The sequence below is a fragment of the Podarcis muralis genome, chromosome 14 (genome assembly GCF_964188315.1).
Source record: "Podarcis muralis chromosome 14, rPodMur119.hap1.1, whole genome shotgun sequence".
In the NCBI taxonomy this organism is placed as follows: Eukaryota; Metazoa; Chordata; class Lepidosauria; order Squamata; family Lacertidae; genus Podarcis; species Podarcis muralis.
In genome coordinates, this window is record NC_135668.1 from 17,737,662 (window position 1) to 17,757,819 (window position 20,158).

The following is a 20,158-nucleotide window of genomic DNA, read 5'->3' on the forward strand; positions in this document are numbered from 1 at the left end:
TTGATGGCCTTTCAGCTGATTCCCTGGTGGCACGCTGGAATGCGGAGTTAACCAGGGCTATTGACTGTCTGGCTCCGAAGCGCCCTCTCCGATTGCATGGAGCCCGGACAGCCCCGTGGTTTTCCCCGGAGCTGAGGGTGATGAAACAATCGTTGAGACGGCTAGAGCGCCGGTGGCGGAAAACTCATTCTGAATCAGACCGGACACGGGCTAGAGCTCAACGTCGAGCCTACCAAGTGGCAATGGCGACGGCGAAGAGGGCCTTCTTCGCTGCCTCCATAGCATCTGCAGAAAACAGCAGCAGGAGACTTTTTCAGGTGGTTCGCAATCTATCGGAACCACCTGTACCACCGGGGCCTGGTAGGGACCCCAAGATCTCCTGCAATGCTTTTGCAAAGTTTTTTGCAGATAAAATCGCTCAGATTCAGAAGGAGGTAGACTCCACCGTGGGAGCAGGGCCAGGGCGGGAGAGTGCTAGAGTTCTGTCTGGTCCTGTTACATGGGATCAATTCCAGTCTGTTACCTCCGAGGATGTGGACAGGCTGCTTGGAAAAGTGAAACCGACCACCTGTCTCCTTGATCCTTGCCCATCCTGGCTGATAAAAGCGAGCCGGGAAGGGCTGGGCGATGGGCTCTGCGGGGTGGTGAATGCTTCCCTCTGTGAGGGAGCCTTCCCAGACCCGCTGAAAGAGGCGGTCATTAAACCGCTTCTTAAAAAAACATCTTTAGACCCGGCCAATTTGGCCAACTATCGCCCAGTCTCAAATCTACCATTCTTGGGCAAGGTGATTGAGCGGGTGGTTGCTGAACAACTCCAAGCACGCCTGGAGGAAACGGACCATTTGGATCCCTTCCAATCGGGATTCAGGTCTCACCATGGGACTGAAACTGCCTTGGTCGCGCTGGTTGATGATCTCCGGCGGGCTAGGGACAAAGGTGAGAGCTGTTTCCTAGTTCTGCTGGATCTCTCAGCGGCCTTTGACACCATCGACCATAACATCCTTCTGGACCGTCTAGAGGGGCTGGGAGCTGGGGGCACTGTCATACAGTGGTTCCGCTCCTTCCTCCTGGGTCGTGTCCAGAAAGTGGTGGTGGGGGATGAGTGCTCAGACCCCTGGGCTCTCACTTGTGGGGTGCCTCAGGGTTCTGTCCTCTCCCCCATGCTTTTTAATATCTATATGAAGCCGCTGGGAGAGATCATCAGGGGGTTTGGACTGGGTGTTCATCAGTACGCAGATGACACCCAGCTCTACCTCTCCTTTAAATCAGAACCAGTGAGGGCGGTGAAGGTCCTGTGTGAGTGCCTGGAGGCGGTTGGAGGATGGATGGCGGCTAACAGACTGAGGTTGAATCCTGACAAGACAGAAGTACTGTTTTTGGGGGACAGGGAGCGGGTTGGTGTGGGGGATTCCCTGGTCTTGAATGGGGTAACTGTGCCCCTAAAGGACCAGGTGCGTAGCCTGGGAGTCATTTTGGACTCACAGCTGTCCATGGAGGCGCAGGTTAACTCTGTGTCCAGGGCAGCTGTCTACCAGCTCCACCTGGTACGCAGGCTAAGACCCTACCTGCCCACGAACTGTCTCGCCAGAGTGGTGCATGCTCTAGTTATCTCACGCTTGGACTACTGCAACGCGCTCTACGTGGGGCTACCTTTGAAGGTGACCCGGAAACTGCAATTAATCCAGAATGCGGCAGCTAGACTGGTGACTGGGAGTGGCCGCCGGGACCATATAACACCGGTTCTGAGAGACCTGCATTGGCTCCCAGTACGTTTCCGAGCACGATTCAAAGTGTTGGTGCTGACCTTTAAAGCCCTAAACGGCCTCGGTCCTGTATACCTGAAGGAGCGTCTCCACCCCCATCATTCAGCCCGGACACTGAGATCCAGCGCCGAGGGCCTTCTGGCGGTTCCCTCATTGCGAGAAGTGAGGCTACAGGGAACCAGACAGAGGGCCTTCTCGGTAGTGGCGCCCGCCCTGTGGAACGCCCTCCCATTAGATGTCAAAGAGATAAATAATTACCTGATATTCAGAAGACATCTTAAGGCAGCCCTGTTCAGGGAAGTTTTTAATATGTAATGCTGTACTGTTTTTAACACTGATTGGGAGCCGCCCAGAGTGGCTGGGGAAACTCAGCCAGATGGGCGGGGTATAAATAATAAATTATTATTATTATTATTATGGTCCAGCTCTCACTTCCATGCATCACTACTGGGAAAGTAGTGCTCTATAAGACTCACTTTTCCCCTCCTAAAAAGTAAGGGGAAATGTGTGTGCGTCTTACGGAGCAAATGCAGGCTGCACAGCTATCCCAGAAGCCAGAACAGCGAGAGGGATTGCTGCTTTCACTGCGCAGCGATCCCTCTTGCTGTTCTGGCTTCTGAGATTCAGAATATATTTTTTTCTTGTTTTCCTCCTCCAAAAACTAGGTGCATCTTGTGGTCTGGTGCGTCTTATAGAGCGAAAAATACGGTATGTCTTGGTTTGGTTAAAAAACTAATAGACATGGGCTGGGTTTACAGATGTCTGCTTCTATACCCTTTTTATTTATGGATCTGTCAAGTTGCAAGTTAAGGGTAGAGCTTGTTTTTTAAACTCCGCTTCCAGTTACCTGTCAAAGTTCCTTAATCAACATGAATCTTTGGGCCAGAGAATGCCCTATGGACTAACTGGGCCTTTCATGAATAATGCAACACAGTTGCAGAGATGTTAGGGAGCCGATGAACTTGCAAGTTCCCAAGTATTTTAAGAATCGCCATCTTGCTTGCACCTAGCTCTTTCCAATGCTGTCCAGCATTCTTTGATTCCATAAACTCGTTAATAATTAGATGTACGATCTGCCATACATTACATTACTGGATCCAAAAATCTATGTCTTTCAGCAGTTCTGGGTCTCTTAATAAGGTCCACACTGGAGAGAGTCACTCTTTCTGTAAATCATCAACGCCCAGAGAGCATAGCAGGGAAATTGCAGGGAGGGAATTGAATGTGTATACTATTTATTTAAAATATTTCGTAGCCAACCTTGATCAAAAAGATTCCTAAGTGGTGTACAAAGCTGTGAATAAAACTATTTACCCAACATAGAAATACAACATATAAGCATAGGCAAAAATAAGAGGCAAAGTAAACATGTAAAATTAAAGAGCAGGGTAAGGCAAAGTTCTGATTAAAATGTCATCTGAACTTCCTGGGTAAAGAAGAGGGTTTCAACCTGGCACTGAAAATATTGTAATATCAGCATATTAAAAGCACAAGTCTCCAAAAGAGCATTTTTGGTTTGTTCTGCAATACTGCCTCTAACTCTGGTTGCCTCCAGATGGTCAATATTTTGCAAGATGGATTCAAGGGCATACAGGAAATTTAGGCTTTTGCACTATTAAAGTGGATTAAAGCACTTTAAGGGACGCGGGTGGTGCTGTGGGTTAAACCACAGAGCCTAGGGCTTGCCGATCAGAAGGTCGGTGGATTGAATCCCCGTGACGGGGTGAGCTCCTGTTGCTCGGTCCCAGCTCCTGCCAACCTAGCAGTTCGAAAGCACGTCAAAGTGCAAGTAGATAAATAGGTACCGCTCCAGCGGGAAGGTAAACGGCGTTTCCGTGCGCTGCTCTGGTTCACCAGAAGCGGCTTAGTCATGCTGGCCACATGACCCAGAAGCTGTACGCCGGCTCCCTCAGCCAATAAAGTGAGATGAGCGCCGCAACCCCAGAGTCGGTCACGACTGGACCTAATGGTCAGGGGTCCCTTTACCTTTAAAGCACTTTAGTGCAGCACATCCATATTCTGACTAAACATCAGGAAGAACTTTCTGATAGTAAAAGCTGATCGACAGTGGAACAGACTCCCTGGGAAGCTAGTGGACTGCCCTTCCGTGGAGGTTTTCAAGCAGAGGTTGGATGGCCATCTGTCATGGATGCTTTAGCTGAGATTCCTGCATTGCAAGGGGTTGGACTAGAATGATCATTGGAATCATATAATTCCATGATTCTAAGCGGGTTGTCTGGAGGAGCCCTTAATCTGTACACAAAATTGTATTCCCAAAGAAATGAATTTGCTGGCTCCAGACACTAGTTCTATAACACAGGCTTGAGAGACACTCGCTTCCATCTTTGCCCCATTTTTTGTGCCTGCCAAACAGCCGTGCCGTGCTTATGATAATATTTTATTTTCTTGTTAATTATGCTGTTTTAAATGTGCATTTTATATTTGACTTCACATAGCAATGGTGTTTTTTTTGAAATGTTTAAGGGTTTTTTTGTTAACCTTGTGTTAAATATGTATTCTGTAGTTGACCTTTGCAATGTTTTTTTTTTAAATCTTTAAGAAAATATTTTAGTTTTCTGTGAATTATGTTGCTTTGACTATATACTCTATATTTTACTTCCTTCAGAAATGTTTGATTCTGGATTGGTTTATTGATGCTTTAATATGCTGTAAACCGCTTTGACATTTTTCTTAAAAATATAAAGCGGTAGAGAAATTAAATAAATCATCATCATCATCATCTCCATTCAACCAAACTCCAAATGACTCTTCACCAAGCCAATGTCTTATTGTGTTGTATCAGGTTGGACCATCATATAGATTCATATGATTCCTTTAGTTAAATTAACAGTGGCAACTCTCTGTTCCTCTCTTTAAGTTCCTCTGTTCTTATATGTGTTTATCTGCTGCCATTTGGAACTGAAAGTGACCTCCATGAGGTTCCTGTCCATGAGGTTCCTGTCCTGCTCAGATTCAGAAAGGTAGTTCTTGTGTGTTTCTGCAGACTATGCCAGAGTGTAAATTTCTGGTGTCCTCCATCAATTCTGTTTGCTAGAAATGACTAACCAATGACTTCCTAAAATGTTAGGCATCTCTTCTCCCCACCCCCGTTTTGCGATATGCCATTTCACATATCATTGAATAGTAAATTATCCAGGCAAGACAGTAGGGATTTGTCAAGGAAGTCTTGAAGATTTCAGAGTACAAAGTACTTTTTTGTTGTGTGAGAAGAATAAGCACCAGCAGTCAAGTTATTCCAAAAGATCCACGTGGCACTGCCTGGCGGAAACTGACTCCTTCCCTGGAAAGTGCAAAATTGTGTTATCGTCACAGAACCTTGCTTGATTCGCTTGTCGAGAAAAATGCTCTTTGTCTGCCTGTGCTTTATCTGAAATTTTGCTGTGTAACTGTCCCAGAAGCTAACTGCATTTAACACAAGAGAGAACCAGGCACCATACTGGTTTCATTAGTGTAAGAAACGTACAGGCCCTTTGACACATGATCCTAAATGCATGGAAACCCCTTTTCTGAATGTGGCTTGCTCTCGGTCACATGGAATTGATGCTCTTCTCCTGATGGGGTGTGCAGATTCTGTTGTTTCAAATCATGCCATTGAATGATGGGAGCTGTGATCTGGCAGCATCTAGATCAGCCTTTCTCAGCCTTAGGTCCTCAGATGCTGCTGGACTGCAACTCCCATCATCCCATCTAGCAGGACCAGTGGTCAGGGATGATGGGAGTTGTAGTCCAGTAACATCGGGAGGAGGGGTCCCAAGGTTTAGAAAGGTTGCTCTAGATACTACCAGATCACAGCTTTCACAATCCTTTACATAATAATAATAATAATAATAATAATAATAATAATAATAATAATAATTTATTTATACCCCGACAATCTGGCTGAGTTTCCCCAGCCACTCTGGGCGGCTCCCAATCAAGTGTTAAAAACAGTACAGCATTCAATATTAAAAACTTCCCTAAACAGGGCTGCCTTCAGATCTCTTTTAAAGATAGCATAGCTGCTTATTTCCTTCACATCTGAAGGGAGGACGTTCTACAGGGCGGGCGCCACTACCAAGAAGGCCCTCTGTCTGGTTACCTTTAACGATCCTGGCTAGTGGTGATGGGAATTGGAGCCCCACAACATTTGCGGAGGGGCATAAACTCTGATTTTTATCTAGGCCTGTAGTAAACTTGCTTACTGCTGACAAGCAAAAGATGGGGTTAGTCTATTGAGGCCTCTGGACTCAGTGGTGCTGTGGGAAAATATCTCAACATCCGAAAGGCAGCAAGGTCACAGAGACACAAAACAAATCACTTGCTACAACAGAAGGGAGAGCGCCTGGTGCATCAAATAAGATTTCGTGCCAGCTTTTTGCCTTGAAAGCAAGAGAGTAACAACACATCATTCTGCATCTGTCTCCTCCCCCCTTTATTATCTAATTCCCAGACAAATGCTGGGCATCTTTTTTTCTCCCTTGTGATGTTCTGCTAGAGTTCCTTGTGTGGTGGCGTCATTTTCTATTTTCCATTTTCAAGGTAGAGGAATTTCTAAACAAACATAACCCAGGCTCCTTGTTTGGTAGAATGCCACAACGGCAGGTCAATAAACACCCTCTAACAGGAGCAAGGCTCTTTTTATAGCTTGGCAGTGAAGTAGGGAAGCGTTGTAAAAGAGACAAGGAAAAGCAAACCCAAAAAAAGGAGGTGTTGGAGGTTGCGAGCATTTGGTTATAATAGGCTGCAGGGCCAGGCCGAGATATTTTGGCACCTGAGGTGAACCACAAAATGGCTCTTTCCTCCTGCCAGGGAACAAGGGCTGAGCAAAGATCTGCATCGGGAACTAGAGTGCATAGCTGTCAACTGTCCCTTATTTGGCGGGAAAGTCCCTTATCCCAGCGCTGTGTCCTGCTGCTGTCCCTTATAGATGATGTCCCTTAAATTTCCCGGGTTTCAAAGCTCCTCTCCCTCCCTCCCTGCCAGCCAGGGAGGAGGGAGGCTCTAACTGTGTTGCTTGGCTGCTTTGCTCACCCAATAAGGAGCCTAAGAATGACTGGGGGGTTGGAGCTTGCATGCCTTGTGCGTGTTGCCTGGGGACTCGCCTTTGCTCAGTGCTTCCCAGCAGAGAGGTGACGGTGGTTTTCCTTGTTGCATCCCCTTTGTCGGGTTGCTGCGCTGTGGGAACCACTTGAGGCTTCGTTTGGCTGCTGGCTGGGCTTTCTGCCTTTGGCTCGGGAGCTGGTTGACTAAAATCCCTTATTTTGGCTGCTGATCCCTTATTTTCGAGACTGCTGGTCCCTTATTTTCAAATCTGTAAGTTGACAGCTATGCTAGTGTGGGAGGAGACCAGCAGTGCCTCCTATTTGCTAAGAGGCCACTGTGGAGGTGGCATGGGGGGGTGCCAAGGATGCGGCAGATCCAGCCTCCAAACAGCTGATGATGCCACATGTGGCAGCAGGAACAGGCGACGCATTCCTTGGAATATGGATAGGCAAACTAAGGCCCGAGGGCTGAATCCGGTCCAGTTGCCTTCTAAATCTGGCCCGCGGACGGTCTGGGAATCAGCGTGATTTTACATGAGTAGAATGTGCCCTGTTATTTAAAATGCATCTCTGGTTATTTTTGGGGCCTGCCTGGTGTTTTTACATGGGTAGAATGTGTGCTTTTATTTAAAATGATCTCTGGGTTATTTGTGGGGCATAGGAATTCGTTCATTCCCCCCTCCCCCCCCCAAAAAAAATATAGTCCGGTCTCTCACAAGGTCTGAAAAAGTTTGCTGATCCCTGCTTGGAGACTTGAACTGCTGCCCTGTGGATCCCGCCGCCTGAGGCATAATAATAATAATAATAATAATAATAATAATAATAATAATAATAATTTTATTGTTTATACCTCGCCCACCTGGCTGGGTTTCCCCAACTACTCTGGGCCGCTTCCAGCAAAATATATGTATATAAAAAAAGTCAGACATTAAAAACTTCCCTAAACAGGGCTGCCTTCAGGTGTTTTCTAGAAGTTGTGTAATTCTTTATCTCCCTGACATGTGATGGGAGGGTGTTCCACAAGGAGGGTGCCACTGCAGAGAAGGCCCTCTGCCTGGTTCCCTGTAACTTTACATCTCTCGGTGAGAGTGAAGTTTAGGTGGGTTCCCATGAGGCAAGACGCAGTGATAACAGCAAGAACCTTTATTGAACCACATAACTGGGAAATGGGGGCAAAGCAACTGCTTATATACATTCCTGAAAGCCTGGGCCACTCCCACTCCCAACGTGATTGGCTGTCTAAACTTCCAAGCTGCGAATCACAACTCAGAGTTCAAGGGCCAATGGCAGAGGCCCAGATCCTGAAATGTTCTGTGATTGGACATCTTGTATCGAATCATAACACAGGAGCTCAGAATCCTTAGTCCAGACTCAAGCTCAGGCAAACACAGACCACTGAATACATAACAGAGGGAACTGCCAGAAGACCTTGGAAGTGGACCTCAGTGTCCAAGCTGAATGATGGAGGTGGAGACACTCCTTCAGGTATACTGGACCAAGGCCGTTTAGGGCTTTAAAGGTCAACACAAACACTTTGAATTGTGCTCGGAAACATACTGGGAGCCAGTGAAGATTCTTTAGGACTGGTGTTATGTGGTCTCAGTGGCCGCTCCCAGTCACCAGTCTAGCTGCTGCATTCTGGATTAGTTTTTAGTTTCCGAGTCACCTTCAAAGGTTGCCCCACGTAGAGCGCATTGCAGTAGTCCAAGCGGGCGATAAGCAGAGCATGCACCACTCTGGCGAGACAGTTAGGCAGGTAGGGTCTCAACCTGCGTACCAGATGGAGCTGGTAGACAGCTGCCCTGGACACAGAATTGACCTGCGCCTTCATGGACGGCTGGGAGTCCAAAATGACTCCCAAAATAAATACAGAAATGATAAAGAAGATGTTAAAATGATAAGAGAATAACAACATTTGATATAAAGAACCTAATATGAAGATATAATAAAACAAGCAGGGGAAATTATTATGTTAGAAACCAGAAGAGGAAGTTGAGGGAAGTTGAGGTGGGAGGAGGGGGGAAGTTGGGGAATTGTATTCTTTTTATGTTATATGAAATGTTAATACTTTGTTAAAAATGTGAAACTTAATAAAAAGTATTTAAAAACACACACAAAATGAACCCCAGGCTCCGCATCTGGTCCTTCAGGGGCACAGTTACCCTATTCAGGACCAGGGAGTCCTCCACACCTAGCTGCCTCCTGTCCCCCCAAAACAGTACTTCTGTCTTCTCAGAATTCTTATTTCATATACCGTACTTTTCGCCCTATAGGACACACTTTTTCTCCTCCAAAAATGAAGGGGAAATGTGTGTGCGTCCTATGGGGCGAATGCAGGTTTTCGCTGAAGCCTGGAGAGCGAGAGGGGTCGGTGTGCACCGACCCCTCTCGCTCTCCAGGCTTCAGGAAGCTATCCGCAAGCCTTGGGAGCCCGCGGGAGTTCCCGCCGGGCTCCCAAGGCTTATGGACAGCAGCCTGCAGCCCAAAACCTGGGGAGCACAGCAGAGCGCACCCTGGGCTTCGGGCAGCTCTCCACAAGCCTGGGAGCCCGGCATGACTTCCCGCTGGGCTCCCTAGGCTTGCGAATAGCAGCCTGCATCCCGAAGCCTGGGGTGCGCTGAGCAGTGCTCCCCGGGCTTCGGGCAGATATCCGCAAGCCTGGGGAGACCGGCGGGAAGTCGCGCTGGTCTCCCCAGGCTTGCGGATAGCAGCCTGTTCTGGGGGCTGGGCCTCCCCCGCCCCAGCCCTGTGCCTGGGGGGGGGGGGATGAAATTTTTTTCTTTATTCCCCCCCCAAAAAAACTAGGTGCGCCCTATGGGGTGAAAAACACGGTAAATTTTTATTAGTTTTTTAACATACCGTTTTCAACAATAATTAAACATACTTTTACATCTTATTCAAAAAAAAAAATACGTCCATCAGTCCTGTCTGAAAATTTTCCAATATAATTCTTAGTATGCATTTCTTATTTTCCCTATTACATTTCCAACTTATAACCAATATCGCTATCTTTTTCTACTTTGTAACACTTCGTATATTTCTCCTTACAAAACCTCTTGTAGTCCTACTAGCGTAAGTTGTTGATTTCAGTCTGTTAGCCAGCATCCATCCTCCAACTGCCTCCAGACACACACAGGACCTTCACCGCCTTCACTGGTTCCGATTTAAAGGAGAGGTAGAGCTGGGTATCATCTGCATACTGATGAACACCCAGCCCAAACCCCCTGATGATCTCTCCCAGTGGCTTCATGTAGGTGTTATAAAGCATGGTGGAGAGGATGGAGCCCGGACGCATTTGCATCCAAAGAAGCGCCAAGCAACTCTTTGCATGAGCTGAACAACTTCCAGTTGTGCATGTTAACGGAAAAATCTGAGGGCTCCCTTGGACAAAAACAAAGACACCAACCAGGATAACTTGGAGCAAAACAGCAGCCTGTAGGCTTGGCCTTTATTGAATACTGTCGCAACAGGACTCCCACCCGCAACAAGATGAAGCAAAATGGAAGCCCAGAACAAAAGAAGACCCCAACTTTTATTAGATACTAATTCCCCAAATGGAGACAGTGAGAGATTTTACTTTCTTGGGCTCCATGATCACTGCAGATGGTGACAGCAGCCACGAAATTAAAAGACGCCTGCTTCTTGGGAGAAGGGCAATGACAGGCCTAGACAGCATCTTGAGAAGTAGACACGTCACCTTGCCAACAAAGGTCCATATAGTTAAAGCCATGGTTTTCCCAGTAGTGATGTATGGAAGTGAGAGCTGGACCATAAAGAAGGCTGATTGCCGAAGAATTGATGCTTTTGAATTATGGTGCTGGAGAAGACTCTTAAGAGTCCCATGGACTGCAAGAAGATCAAACGCATCCATTCTTAAGGAAATCAGCCCTGAGTGCTCACTGGAAGGACAGATCGTGAAGCTGAGGCTCCAGTACTTTGGCCATCTCATGAGAAGAGAAGAGTCCCTGGAGAAGACACTGATGCTGGGAAAGATGGAGGGCACAAGGAGAAGGGGGCGACAGAGGACGAGATGGTTGGATAGTGTTTTCGAGGTTACCAGCATGAGTTTGATCAAACTGCGGGAGGTAGTGGAGGACAGAGGTGCCTGGCGTGCTCTGGTCCATGGGGTCACGAAGAGTCGGACACGACTAAACGACTAAACAACAACAACAATTCCCCAAACTACAGCCCTAAGACTACATCACAACTACATCACAAAAAGGAGGGGTTGAGGGAAGAGTTGTGGTGGTAACCTGAGTGTCCTGTCACCTGGCTGGTCCCTCCTTTCTTGCTCCCCATGAGTACTTTCCAGGTGACAAAGGGGAGCTCTCAGTTTCCTGCCCCCAGAGGGAAGAGCTGATCATTGTCCTTTGTTCCAGTCCGTGCTGAATCCACTCCCATATGCAAGTTCTTGATGGTCTTCTGTCTAGGACCATCAGGGTTGGCATAGCAACTGGGCAGGGCCTCCTGTGTATGTGCTGGTATGCTCAAGGGATTATGGCTGGCCTGTATCAAACCTTCCCCATTTTGTAGTCCTTCCTTCATGGAGTAAAATAAAAGTGGAACAGTGCAGATCTGATGTATGGTTGAATCTATGAATTTATAACAGAAGCGTAGCGTATGTAGTGTGTGAGTGTGTGAAGTTTGTACAAACTGAATGATTGGGGGGGGGGGAGGTTTCCTGCGACATGCAATAGGACTTTCTTGCCTTCTTTGCAGAAGTATAATTTAGCAGTAAAGTGCTCCTTGTCTGCTGTGGCCAGCAGTCTTGAGACATTGAGCAGGACCATAATATCACTTTCTACCGGATCCTTTCCAGCTGGAGACTCCAGGAATTGAACACAGAACACCCTATGTGGAAAAGTACATGCTCTACCAGCGAGCAACAGATCTTCTTTTCTTTTGCACAGATTGCCCCTTGGAGCTTTAACCAACCTGCTGCCAGCTAGATGCTTTTGAACTACAAATCCCATCAGCCCTGGCCTGGCTGGGACTGATAGGAATTGCATCCCCAAGCATGTGGACAGTGCCAGGGTGGTGAAGGCTGGGCTCTTGGATGGACAGACCACAGAACACATTCCTGCGGACGGCTAATGTCAATGGTTCTTTTGTTACCGATATCACATGCTTTATAACACACACACAAACAGTTCGAAATTGTATCTTTTGAAAAAGAAGCTTGCCTCTTTTTTGAGAATCTCAACAGTGTAGCAGATGAAGTGCTCAGGAATGCCTTGTTTTGCTTAGATTGTGAGCTGCTGGTCCCCTTATCGCTTGGCCTGCACCGTGGAAGTGATCAGCCAGAAACTGGCTCAGTGCATCTCCCAGCTGAGGTTTCTTGCCTTGAAGTATATCTTTAAGACGCCCTGTTGGCTTCTGGGTGGAGCACAGCTGCCACCCGGAGGCAGTAAAACAGGAGAAGAATGTCATGTTACTGCAGCTGTGAGCGCTTCCTCTAATTGATGCCTTTGGCTCTGTAATCAGACTGTGTTGTGAAGCTCCTTCCAGTAATTTCTGTATGGTGTGCCTGGATAGACTAGAGCCGCGAGTGTGGTGGGGGGAATAAATCAGATGATTAAGGGCATGTGTTAACCCTAAGCACCTCCCTCCACTTGATCTAGTCTTTTATGCCAGGGGGTGAGGAATTCTACTTTAACTACACATTTAAGACGCCCCCTATTTTTGGGGACTCAGATTTAAGAAAATGGGGAGAGGTGGCCCAGAGTATAAGACACCTCCTAATTTTTGACATTATTTTTTTTAGGGGGGAAACCTAGTCTTATACATGGGAAAATATGGTACATGAATCAAAGCACATCCTTTGAAATGTGCACTTATCTGTATTTCCCAATGCTGTTCTCCAGCCAAGTAATGCGTATATAAATGCATATACTACTACGGTATAGGAGGACTACTAAGGGGACGCGGGTGGCGCTGTGGGTAAAACCTCAGTGCCTAGGACTTGCTGATCACAAGGTCGGCGGTTCGAATCCCCGCGGCACGGTGAGCTCCCTTCGCTCGGTCCCAGCTCCTGCCCACCTAGCAGTTCGAAAGCACCCCTAAGTGCAAGTAGATAAATAGGTACCGCTTTATAGCGGGAAGGTAAACGGCGTTTCCGTGTGTTGCTCTGGTGCTGGCTCGCCAGAGCAGCTTCGTCACGCTGGCCACGTGACCCGGAAGTGTCTCCGGACAGCGCCGGCTCCCGGCCTCTTGAGTGAGATGAGCGCACAACCCTAGAGTCGGACACGACTGGCCCGTACGGGCAAGAGTACCTTTACCTTTACCTTTAAACAGCGTTTCTGTGCGCTGTGCTGGTGCTGGCTCGCCAGAGCAGCTTCGTCACGCTGGCCACATGACCCGGAAGTGTCTTCGGATGGCGCCGGCTCCCGGCCTCTTGAGTGAGATGAGCGCACAACCCTAGAGTCGGTCACGACTGGCCCGTACGGGCAGGGGTACCTTTACCTTTACTACTAAGGTATAGTGTGCATTAAAATGCATGCATTAGTGAAAATAATTTACAGAAATGTGGTCAGCTCAGTTGGTTAGAGCATGGTGGGGATGACGCCAAGGTCACGGGTTTGATACCTGTACGGGTGCAGGTAAATTGGTCCCATACTAGAGCATGAGATTCTTAATCCCAGAGCCGTGGGTTTGAGCCCCACATTGGGCAAAAGATTCCTGCATTGCAGGGGGTTGGACTAGATGATCCATGGGGTCCCTTCTTTTCCCCCCAAAATTTTTTATTCATTTTATAACACAAATAAACAATACAAACAGAAATACAAACATTACAAACAAATTCTTGTCTTATCCTTATTTTTTCTAAACATTGTTAAGTGAGCTTTCCCAAATCCCCCCTATCTGATTTTCATTTTACCTCATATTTAGGTAAAGGTAAAGGGACCCCTGACCATTAGGTCCAGTCGTGACCGACTCTGGGGTTGCAGCGCTCATCTCGCTTTATTGGTCGAGGGAGCCGGCGTACAGCTTCCGGGTCATGTGGCCAGTGTGACTAAGCTGCTTCTGGCGAACCTGAGCAGCGCACGGAAACGCCGTTTACATTCCCGCTGGAGTGGTACCTATTTATCTACTTGCACTTTGACGTGCTTTCGAACTGCTAGGTTGGCAGGAGCAGGGACCGAGCAACACTCTACCTTAGTAGTATATTCAAAGGGGATTTGAACCGCCGACCTTGTGATCGGCAAGTCCTAGGCTCTGTGGTTTAACCCACAGCACCATCCGCGTCCCTTACCTCATCTTTAGCAGTTTCATATATCATAATTTTTAACCATTTTTTATCACACTTACATTCTAACACTGTGATTGCATCATTCTACCACTCTATCATTATATTAGGGGGAATTGCTCTGGAATGATGTGTATATTAGACAAAGTTGTGTGCAATCAAGAGAAGTAAGCACTAAAAAGTTAATTGATTTTCAAGACAGGTTTAAAATAAAAATGTTGTAAACTGAAAATGTGGAGAATTGGAGAGGGGGGGATTGAGAAAATTAAATTGATAGGTTTTCCCATTCCTAGTGGCTACCAGCCATGATGGCTTTCTCCATTATGAGAGGTGGCATACCTGTGGATACCAGTCACTTGGGAACAGCAGCAGACAGAGCAGTTGCCCTCCTGCCCTTGTGGACTTTGCATAGGCATATGCTGACTGACAGATGGGCCTCTGCTCTGTCCCACTGCACTCTCCAATATCTAAAGGGGACTCCTGATTTTGACAGGATTTGTGTGGGGTCTCCTACATTTTTTCTAGCCTTATGTGCAGCTTTTGTTTCATGCTATATAAGCGCTTTTTTTTTTCCTGCAGCTATTCAGTGAAAAAATCAGCGGAGTGGAAGGAACAAAACTCGATGAAGATTTCCATGAGATGGAACGGGTAAGACAAGCTTAAAGCTTAAAAGCTTAAAAACAAATGCTTAAAGATTGTTGCTAATCACATGCCCTTGGTTCCAGATGATAAAGTAAGGTTTATCTTCCTTCCTTACCTTCCAGTCTAGAGTCTACACTCCCAACATGGCTGTACCGCATGAGTATTCAGATCACGTGAACCTGTTCTAGGTCCAATTTATATTTTTATGTATGAGTTAGATGTGTATGTTGTTGTTTTTCCTTCAGGGTGCTCAGGGTGACAAAAGTGGGTCTTTATAATTTTTCCCTCACAACAAGGTAGGATGAAATAGATAATTGACTTGAGTGCAGATCCTCGCTCGTGAATTAGTGCTATTCACTTCCATTGCACCATATCAGTATAGTAAAATAAACCAACCATGTTATGAGGAAAATAACTACGGAGTGCGGGGTGAGATTATAGAAAGAAGCAAATATTGTTTACCTGAAACGAAAGCCTACCATTCAAACAACTAGGCATTCTTACCAGCTCTACTATTGGACGCAGGTGGCGCTAAACCACTGAGTCTCTCGGGCTTGCCGATCAGAAGGTCGGTGGTTTGAATCCCTGCGACAAAGTGAGTCCCTGTTGCTCTGTCCCAGCTCCTGCCAACCTAGCAGTTCGAAAGCACACCAGTGCAATTAGATAAATAGGTACCGCTGTGGTGGGAAGGTAAACGGTGTTTCCGTGCACTCTGGCTTCCGTCACAGTGTCCTGTTGCGCCAGAAGTGGTTTAGTCCTGCTGGCCTCATGACCCGGAAAGCTGTCTGTGGACAAACGCCGGCTCCCTCAGCCTGAAAGCGAGATGTGCGCCGCAACCCCATAGTCGCCTTTGACTGGACTTAAATGTCCAGGGGTCCTTTACTTTTTACCTTTACTACTGGATAGAATACATAAATGTCCATCTTGCCATGATCTCATTTTCTCACCCACTTGTCCCAGTTTTACTTTGTTCTGAGATGTGGAACCTGTGACCCTTCTACATTGCTGGACTACAACTCCCATCTTCCTAGACAATTGGCCTTGATGGTTGGGACTGATGGGAGTTGTCTTCCAACAGCATCTGGAAGGCCAGAGGCTCTCCATCTCTGACTTAGTTGACCGGGTGCCTTCTCTGGTTATTTCCACAGAACGCGCAGGCTTTTATGCTGCACCTGAAAGGAGTGATAGTAGGCATTTCGATGAAATTTAAGGCCTTGATATGTTTGTCTTGCAGAAGATTGACATCACCAGCAAAGCTGTGGCAGAACTCCTGTCAAAGTCCACTGAATATCTGCAACCTAATCCAGGTAAACGGAGATGATTCCAATAGCCTCTTCCAGATGTTTCACTGCAAACCCAGGTCATCAGATCTGCTGCATGCAGGCCTTGCTTGGCTTCCGGGCACAACGACCTATCATGGCTGGATGCTTTTGCACCATGAAATTTCTGATCCCCCTACCTGCCAGTAGCTCCTCTATAAGGGAAATCCTGATCAGTTCTGTTTCATCCAGTCACTTCTGTGCAGACACACTGTGCAATTTTTCATCCTCTGGTGCCGTCCATGGGATGGTGATGATGCTAGTCCATCTTAATCTCCATGGATGCTCTTTCCTATCCCCAACATCCAAACACTGGCTGTCATGCTTCCATCAGGAGTTATACAGGTCATAATCAACACACTCTGGTCTGCTATGGCGAGAGCCTGTATGCAAGCGGATGGCAGAGTTTGAAGGTTCTACAACAAAAGAATCCAATGCAACAGCTGATTGTTGTGGTGCAGTCAATTGCATAACAACCTTTAGCGATGTACTGCCGTAACTCAGAAGTCAAACAGAATCCGTTCCGGAAGTCCGTTCGACTTCCAAAACGTTTAGCTTTCAAAGCGTGGCTTCTGATTGGCTGCAGGAAGCTCCTGCAGCCAATCAGAAGCCCCGTCAGACGTTCGGCTTCCAAAAGAACGTTTAAAAAATGGAACACTCACTTCTGGTTTTCAATCGTTCAGGAACCGAAACGTTTGACTCCCAAGGCATTCGGGAGCCTTGTACTTGTGTTTTCTCTTATGAAACAATCTTCTACCAGTGCAACAAATATATCACTAAATGACTCTTAAACTTAATAATTCAGGTAGGTAGCCGTGTCAGTCTGACGTAGTCGAAATAAAAATAAATAAAAATTTGTCCAGTAGCATCCTATAGACCAACTAAGTTTGTTCTGGTATAAGCTATCTGAAGAAGTGTGCATGCACATGAAAGCTTATACCAGAACAAACATAGTTGGTCTATAAGGTGCTACTGGACAATTTTTTATTATTTTTTATTTTTATTTTAACTTAACATTATTATTATTATTATTATTATTATTATTATTATTATTATTATTATTAGAGTTTATATACCGCCCTATACCTGGAGGTCTCAGGGCGGTTCACAGAACAAAATCAAAATAAAAAACCACAATATATATAATCAAAATAAAAACAGCAACCCAATAGCAAATCCCCCCCCCCAAAAGAAAGAACCACATTTTATAAGGGCATAGGATGTCAATCAAATCAACCCAAGGCCTGGTTAAAAGGGAACGTTTTTGCCTGGTGCCTAAAAGTGTATAATGAAGGCACCAGGTGAACTTCCCTGGGGAGAGCATTCCACAGACAGGGAGCCACTGCAGAGAAGGCCCCGTTCTCGTGTTGCCACCCTCCGGACCTCTCAAGGAGGAGGCACAATATAATGAATACAGTGCTTAGAGTCCAGTGTATGTAGATCTGGGTCAATATAATCAGCTGGAATCCGGGGGGGGGGGGGCTGCCAAGGCCCCTGTCACCCCAGCAGAACCCATACCGTTTAGTCTGCATTTGGCTAATGTTATGAATCCCCACATTTTAGCAAATGTGTAGCTGCTGCTGTAATGTTAGTGTTAACATTCAAATGCTGGTGTTCAGTGCTGGGGTGGGGGAGCTGTGGCCCTCCAAATGTCGACGGACTACAATTCACATCGTCCATTCCCATTGGTCAAGCTGGTTGGGGTTGATGGGACTTGGAGTCCAGCAACACCCCCATCCCTATTTTATGTTGTTTTAATCATTTGGGATTTTGTGTTTGTAAATTGCCTTGTGACAGAAAACGCCCTGAAAGATAGGATAAACATCTATAAAATGCTAGGCAAAGTAATTGTCATGTAGAGAGTCTGAGAAATTACATGGTGTTGAAGTAGACGCAGTAGCTTTATTTGTGAAGACTTTTTTCCATTGACGCTTCTCTTTAAAATAGTTTGGAGATGAATTTTTTTTGTGTCTGCTCAGTTTGCACTCTGGCCTTTTTTTGTGAGTTAGAGATACAGTCATGTGAAAGTCAAGGTTATGTTTGCAAGAACCATGCTTCCGTTTTGTCAAGAGCTTTCCACATGAAATTGCAATTTTCAGAAAGAACAGTCACGGAATCGTTATAAACATTGCCTGTTTGTGACATTACCCTGTAAAAACCGATCTAGAAACTCCCCTCTAGATTGGAAATCTGTACCATTCTTGACATATACCAATATCTTTGTGAATATGTAATATCTCTGTAAAATGAGACGTAGTATGTACTGAGAAATGAAGGGTTTATTTCTCATTGGTTCCAGCACACACTGCTTATCTGTCCACCCTGATTTTCTTTTCTTTTCTATAACTAAGTGCATTTTCAGAGAAAGCGGCGTGGGGGTGGGGGTTACTCATCAGATGAACTTTTACTATTGCAGTTTGAGAACAAATAACATTCATAGCAGGGTCTGTTAAAACCTCCTTTTGCTACAGAGGGTTTGCTGGGAAAGGTCTGCTTTGATGAACAGAGCTTTATCCTGCATATTTGGCCCACACGAAAACACCCACTGACCTCAATGAAATTTGGAATAATAAGAATACTTAGCATTGGAGTGGGGCTGTAACTATCCCTGGGATGTGTAGTCAGAACCGTCTTAAGCATATCCGGCACCGTGGTGCAAAGATCCCTCCAGTGCCCCCCTCCCCCCATTTCCCAGAGTTGTTGACCTTTTCCCAAGCCTCTGTGAGGACCACTCTCCTCCCGCGGGGGCTCGGGAGGCAAGCTGCATGCCTGCCAGTGTGGTGTAGTGGTTAAGAGCGGTAGTCTCGTAATCTGGGGAACCGGGTTCTCGTCTCTGCTCCTCCACATGCAGCTGCTGGGTGACCTTGGGCCAGTCACACTTCTCTGAAGTCTCTCAGTCCCACTCACCTCACAGTGTGTTTGTTGTGGGGGAGGAAGGGAAAGGAGAATGTTAGCCGCTTTGAGACTCCTTAAAAGGGAGTGAAAGGCAGGATATCAAATCCAAACTCTTCTTCTTCTGCCAGCCATATGGTTGATGGGGCATAGCTGGGAAAGGGGAGGCGTCCGGCAAAGCCGCACAGCTCCCCCACTCACTGGGGCGCCCCTGAGAGGCCAGCGCCCTGGCGCAACATGCCAGTAAACCCAATAGGAAAGACGGCTCTGTGTATAGTTAAAAGGTTTGGGTAGCAGGTGGTGGGAGAGACATCTCCGAGAACCACTGCCTGCTAACCAATACTAGAATAATATAAGCCAGCCCCCTCTGCTCCTTATGTTGCACTTCCCCTAGGTAATTCTTAGAGAAGAGTATTTCCATGTAAATCTCAGCTTTTAGAACCATGGCTTTGCACTCTCCTGCTCTTGATCCCCAGAACCTGGCATTAAGAGGCATAATATTCTTATAAAAGAGGACAGCGTTGTTGTCCTAGTAACAATATTCTTATAACGTAAGGTAGTATTATTTCAAGAGGTGTAGTGGTCCAGGACTAAAGACTCATTACAGTGGTACCTCGCAAGACGAATGCCTTGCAAGACAAAAAACTCGCAAGACGAAAGGGTTTTTGGTTTTTTGAGTTGCTTCGCAAGACGATTTTCCCTATGGGCTTGCTTCGCAAGACGGAAACGTCTTGCAAGTTTGTTTCCTTTTTCTTAACACCGTTAATACAGTTGCGACTTGACTTCGAGGAGCAACTCATAGCATGCGGTGTGGTAGCCTTTTTTGAGGTTTTTGAAGACTGGTGATTTTTGAAGCTTTTCCAAAACTTTCCCGAAACCATGCTTCGCAAGACGAAAAAAATCGCAAGACGAAAAAACTCGCGGAACGAATTAATTTCGTCTTGCGAGGCACCACTGTACTATTTCTGCAGCAGGGTCCCAGCTTTCAGCTGGGGGTGGTATTTATTGGGTTATTATTTATATTTTGATTACGTACTTGGTTTTATTTTCTGATTTTATCCTGTGAACCGCCCTGAGACCTACGCGTATAGGGCCGTATATAAATTCAAATGTTAATAATGAAATAATAATAATAATTTAATAATAATAATTCCTGAGCCACCCAATCAGCATGAAAGGAGAGGGTTGTTGTTGTTATTGTTGTTTTCTACCGAGAAGTCATTTCATCCTTTGATTGAATCCAATCAGAGTGAA

At 46.3% G+C, this 20,158-nt stretch overlaps 1 protein-coding gene across 4 annotated transcripts in view; it reads left to right on the plus strand.

Annotated features, from left to right (window-relative positions):
• SH3GL3 (SH3 domain containing GRB2 like 3, endophilin A3) overlaps nt 1–20,158 on the plus strand; it is a 48,557-nt gene that overhangs the window by 15,387 nt on the left and 13,012 nt on the right. For 2 of the 4 annotated variants that reach the window (XM_028706580.2, XM_028706579.2), the window contains exons 2-4: nt 14,631–14,699; nt 14,816–14,881; nt 15,928–16,000. Coding sequence is in view for 1 of the 4 variants with exons in the window: in XM_028706578.2 (XP_028562411.1) it covers nt 14,631–14,699; nt 15,928–16,000 (142 nt within the window). In the remaining 3 variants the exon portion in view is untranslated. Of the gene's footprint in view, nt 1–14,630; nt 14,700–14,815; nt 14,882–15,927; nt 16,001–20,158 lie in introns of those variants that run through there. The other 2 variants (XM_028706578.2, XM_028706581.2) reach the window with 2 other exon arrangements.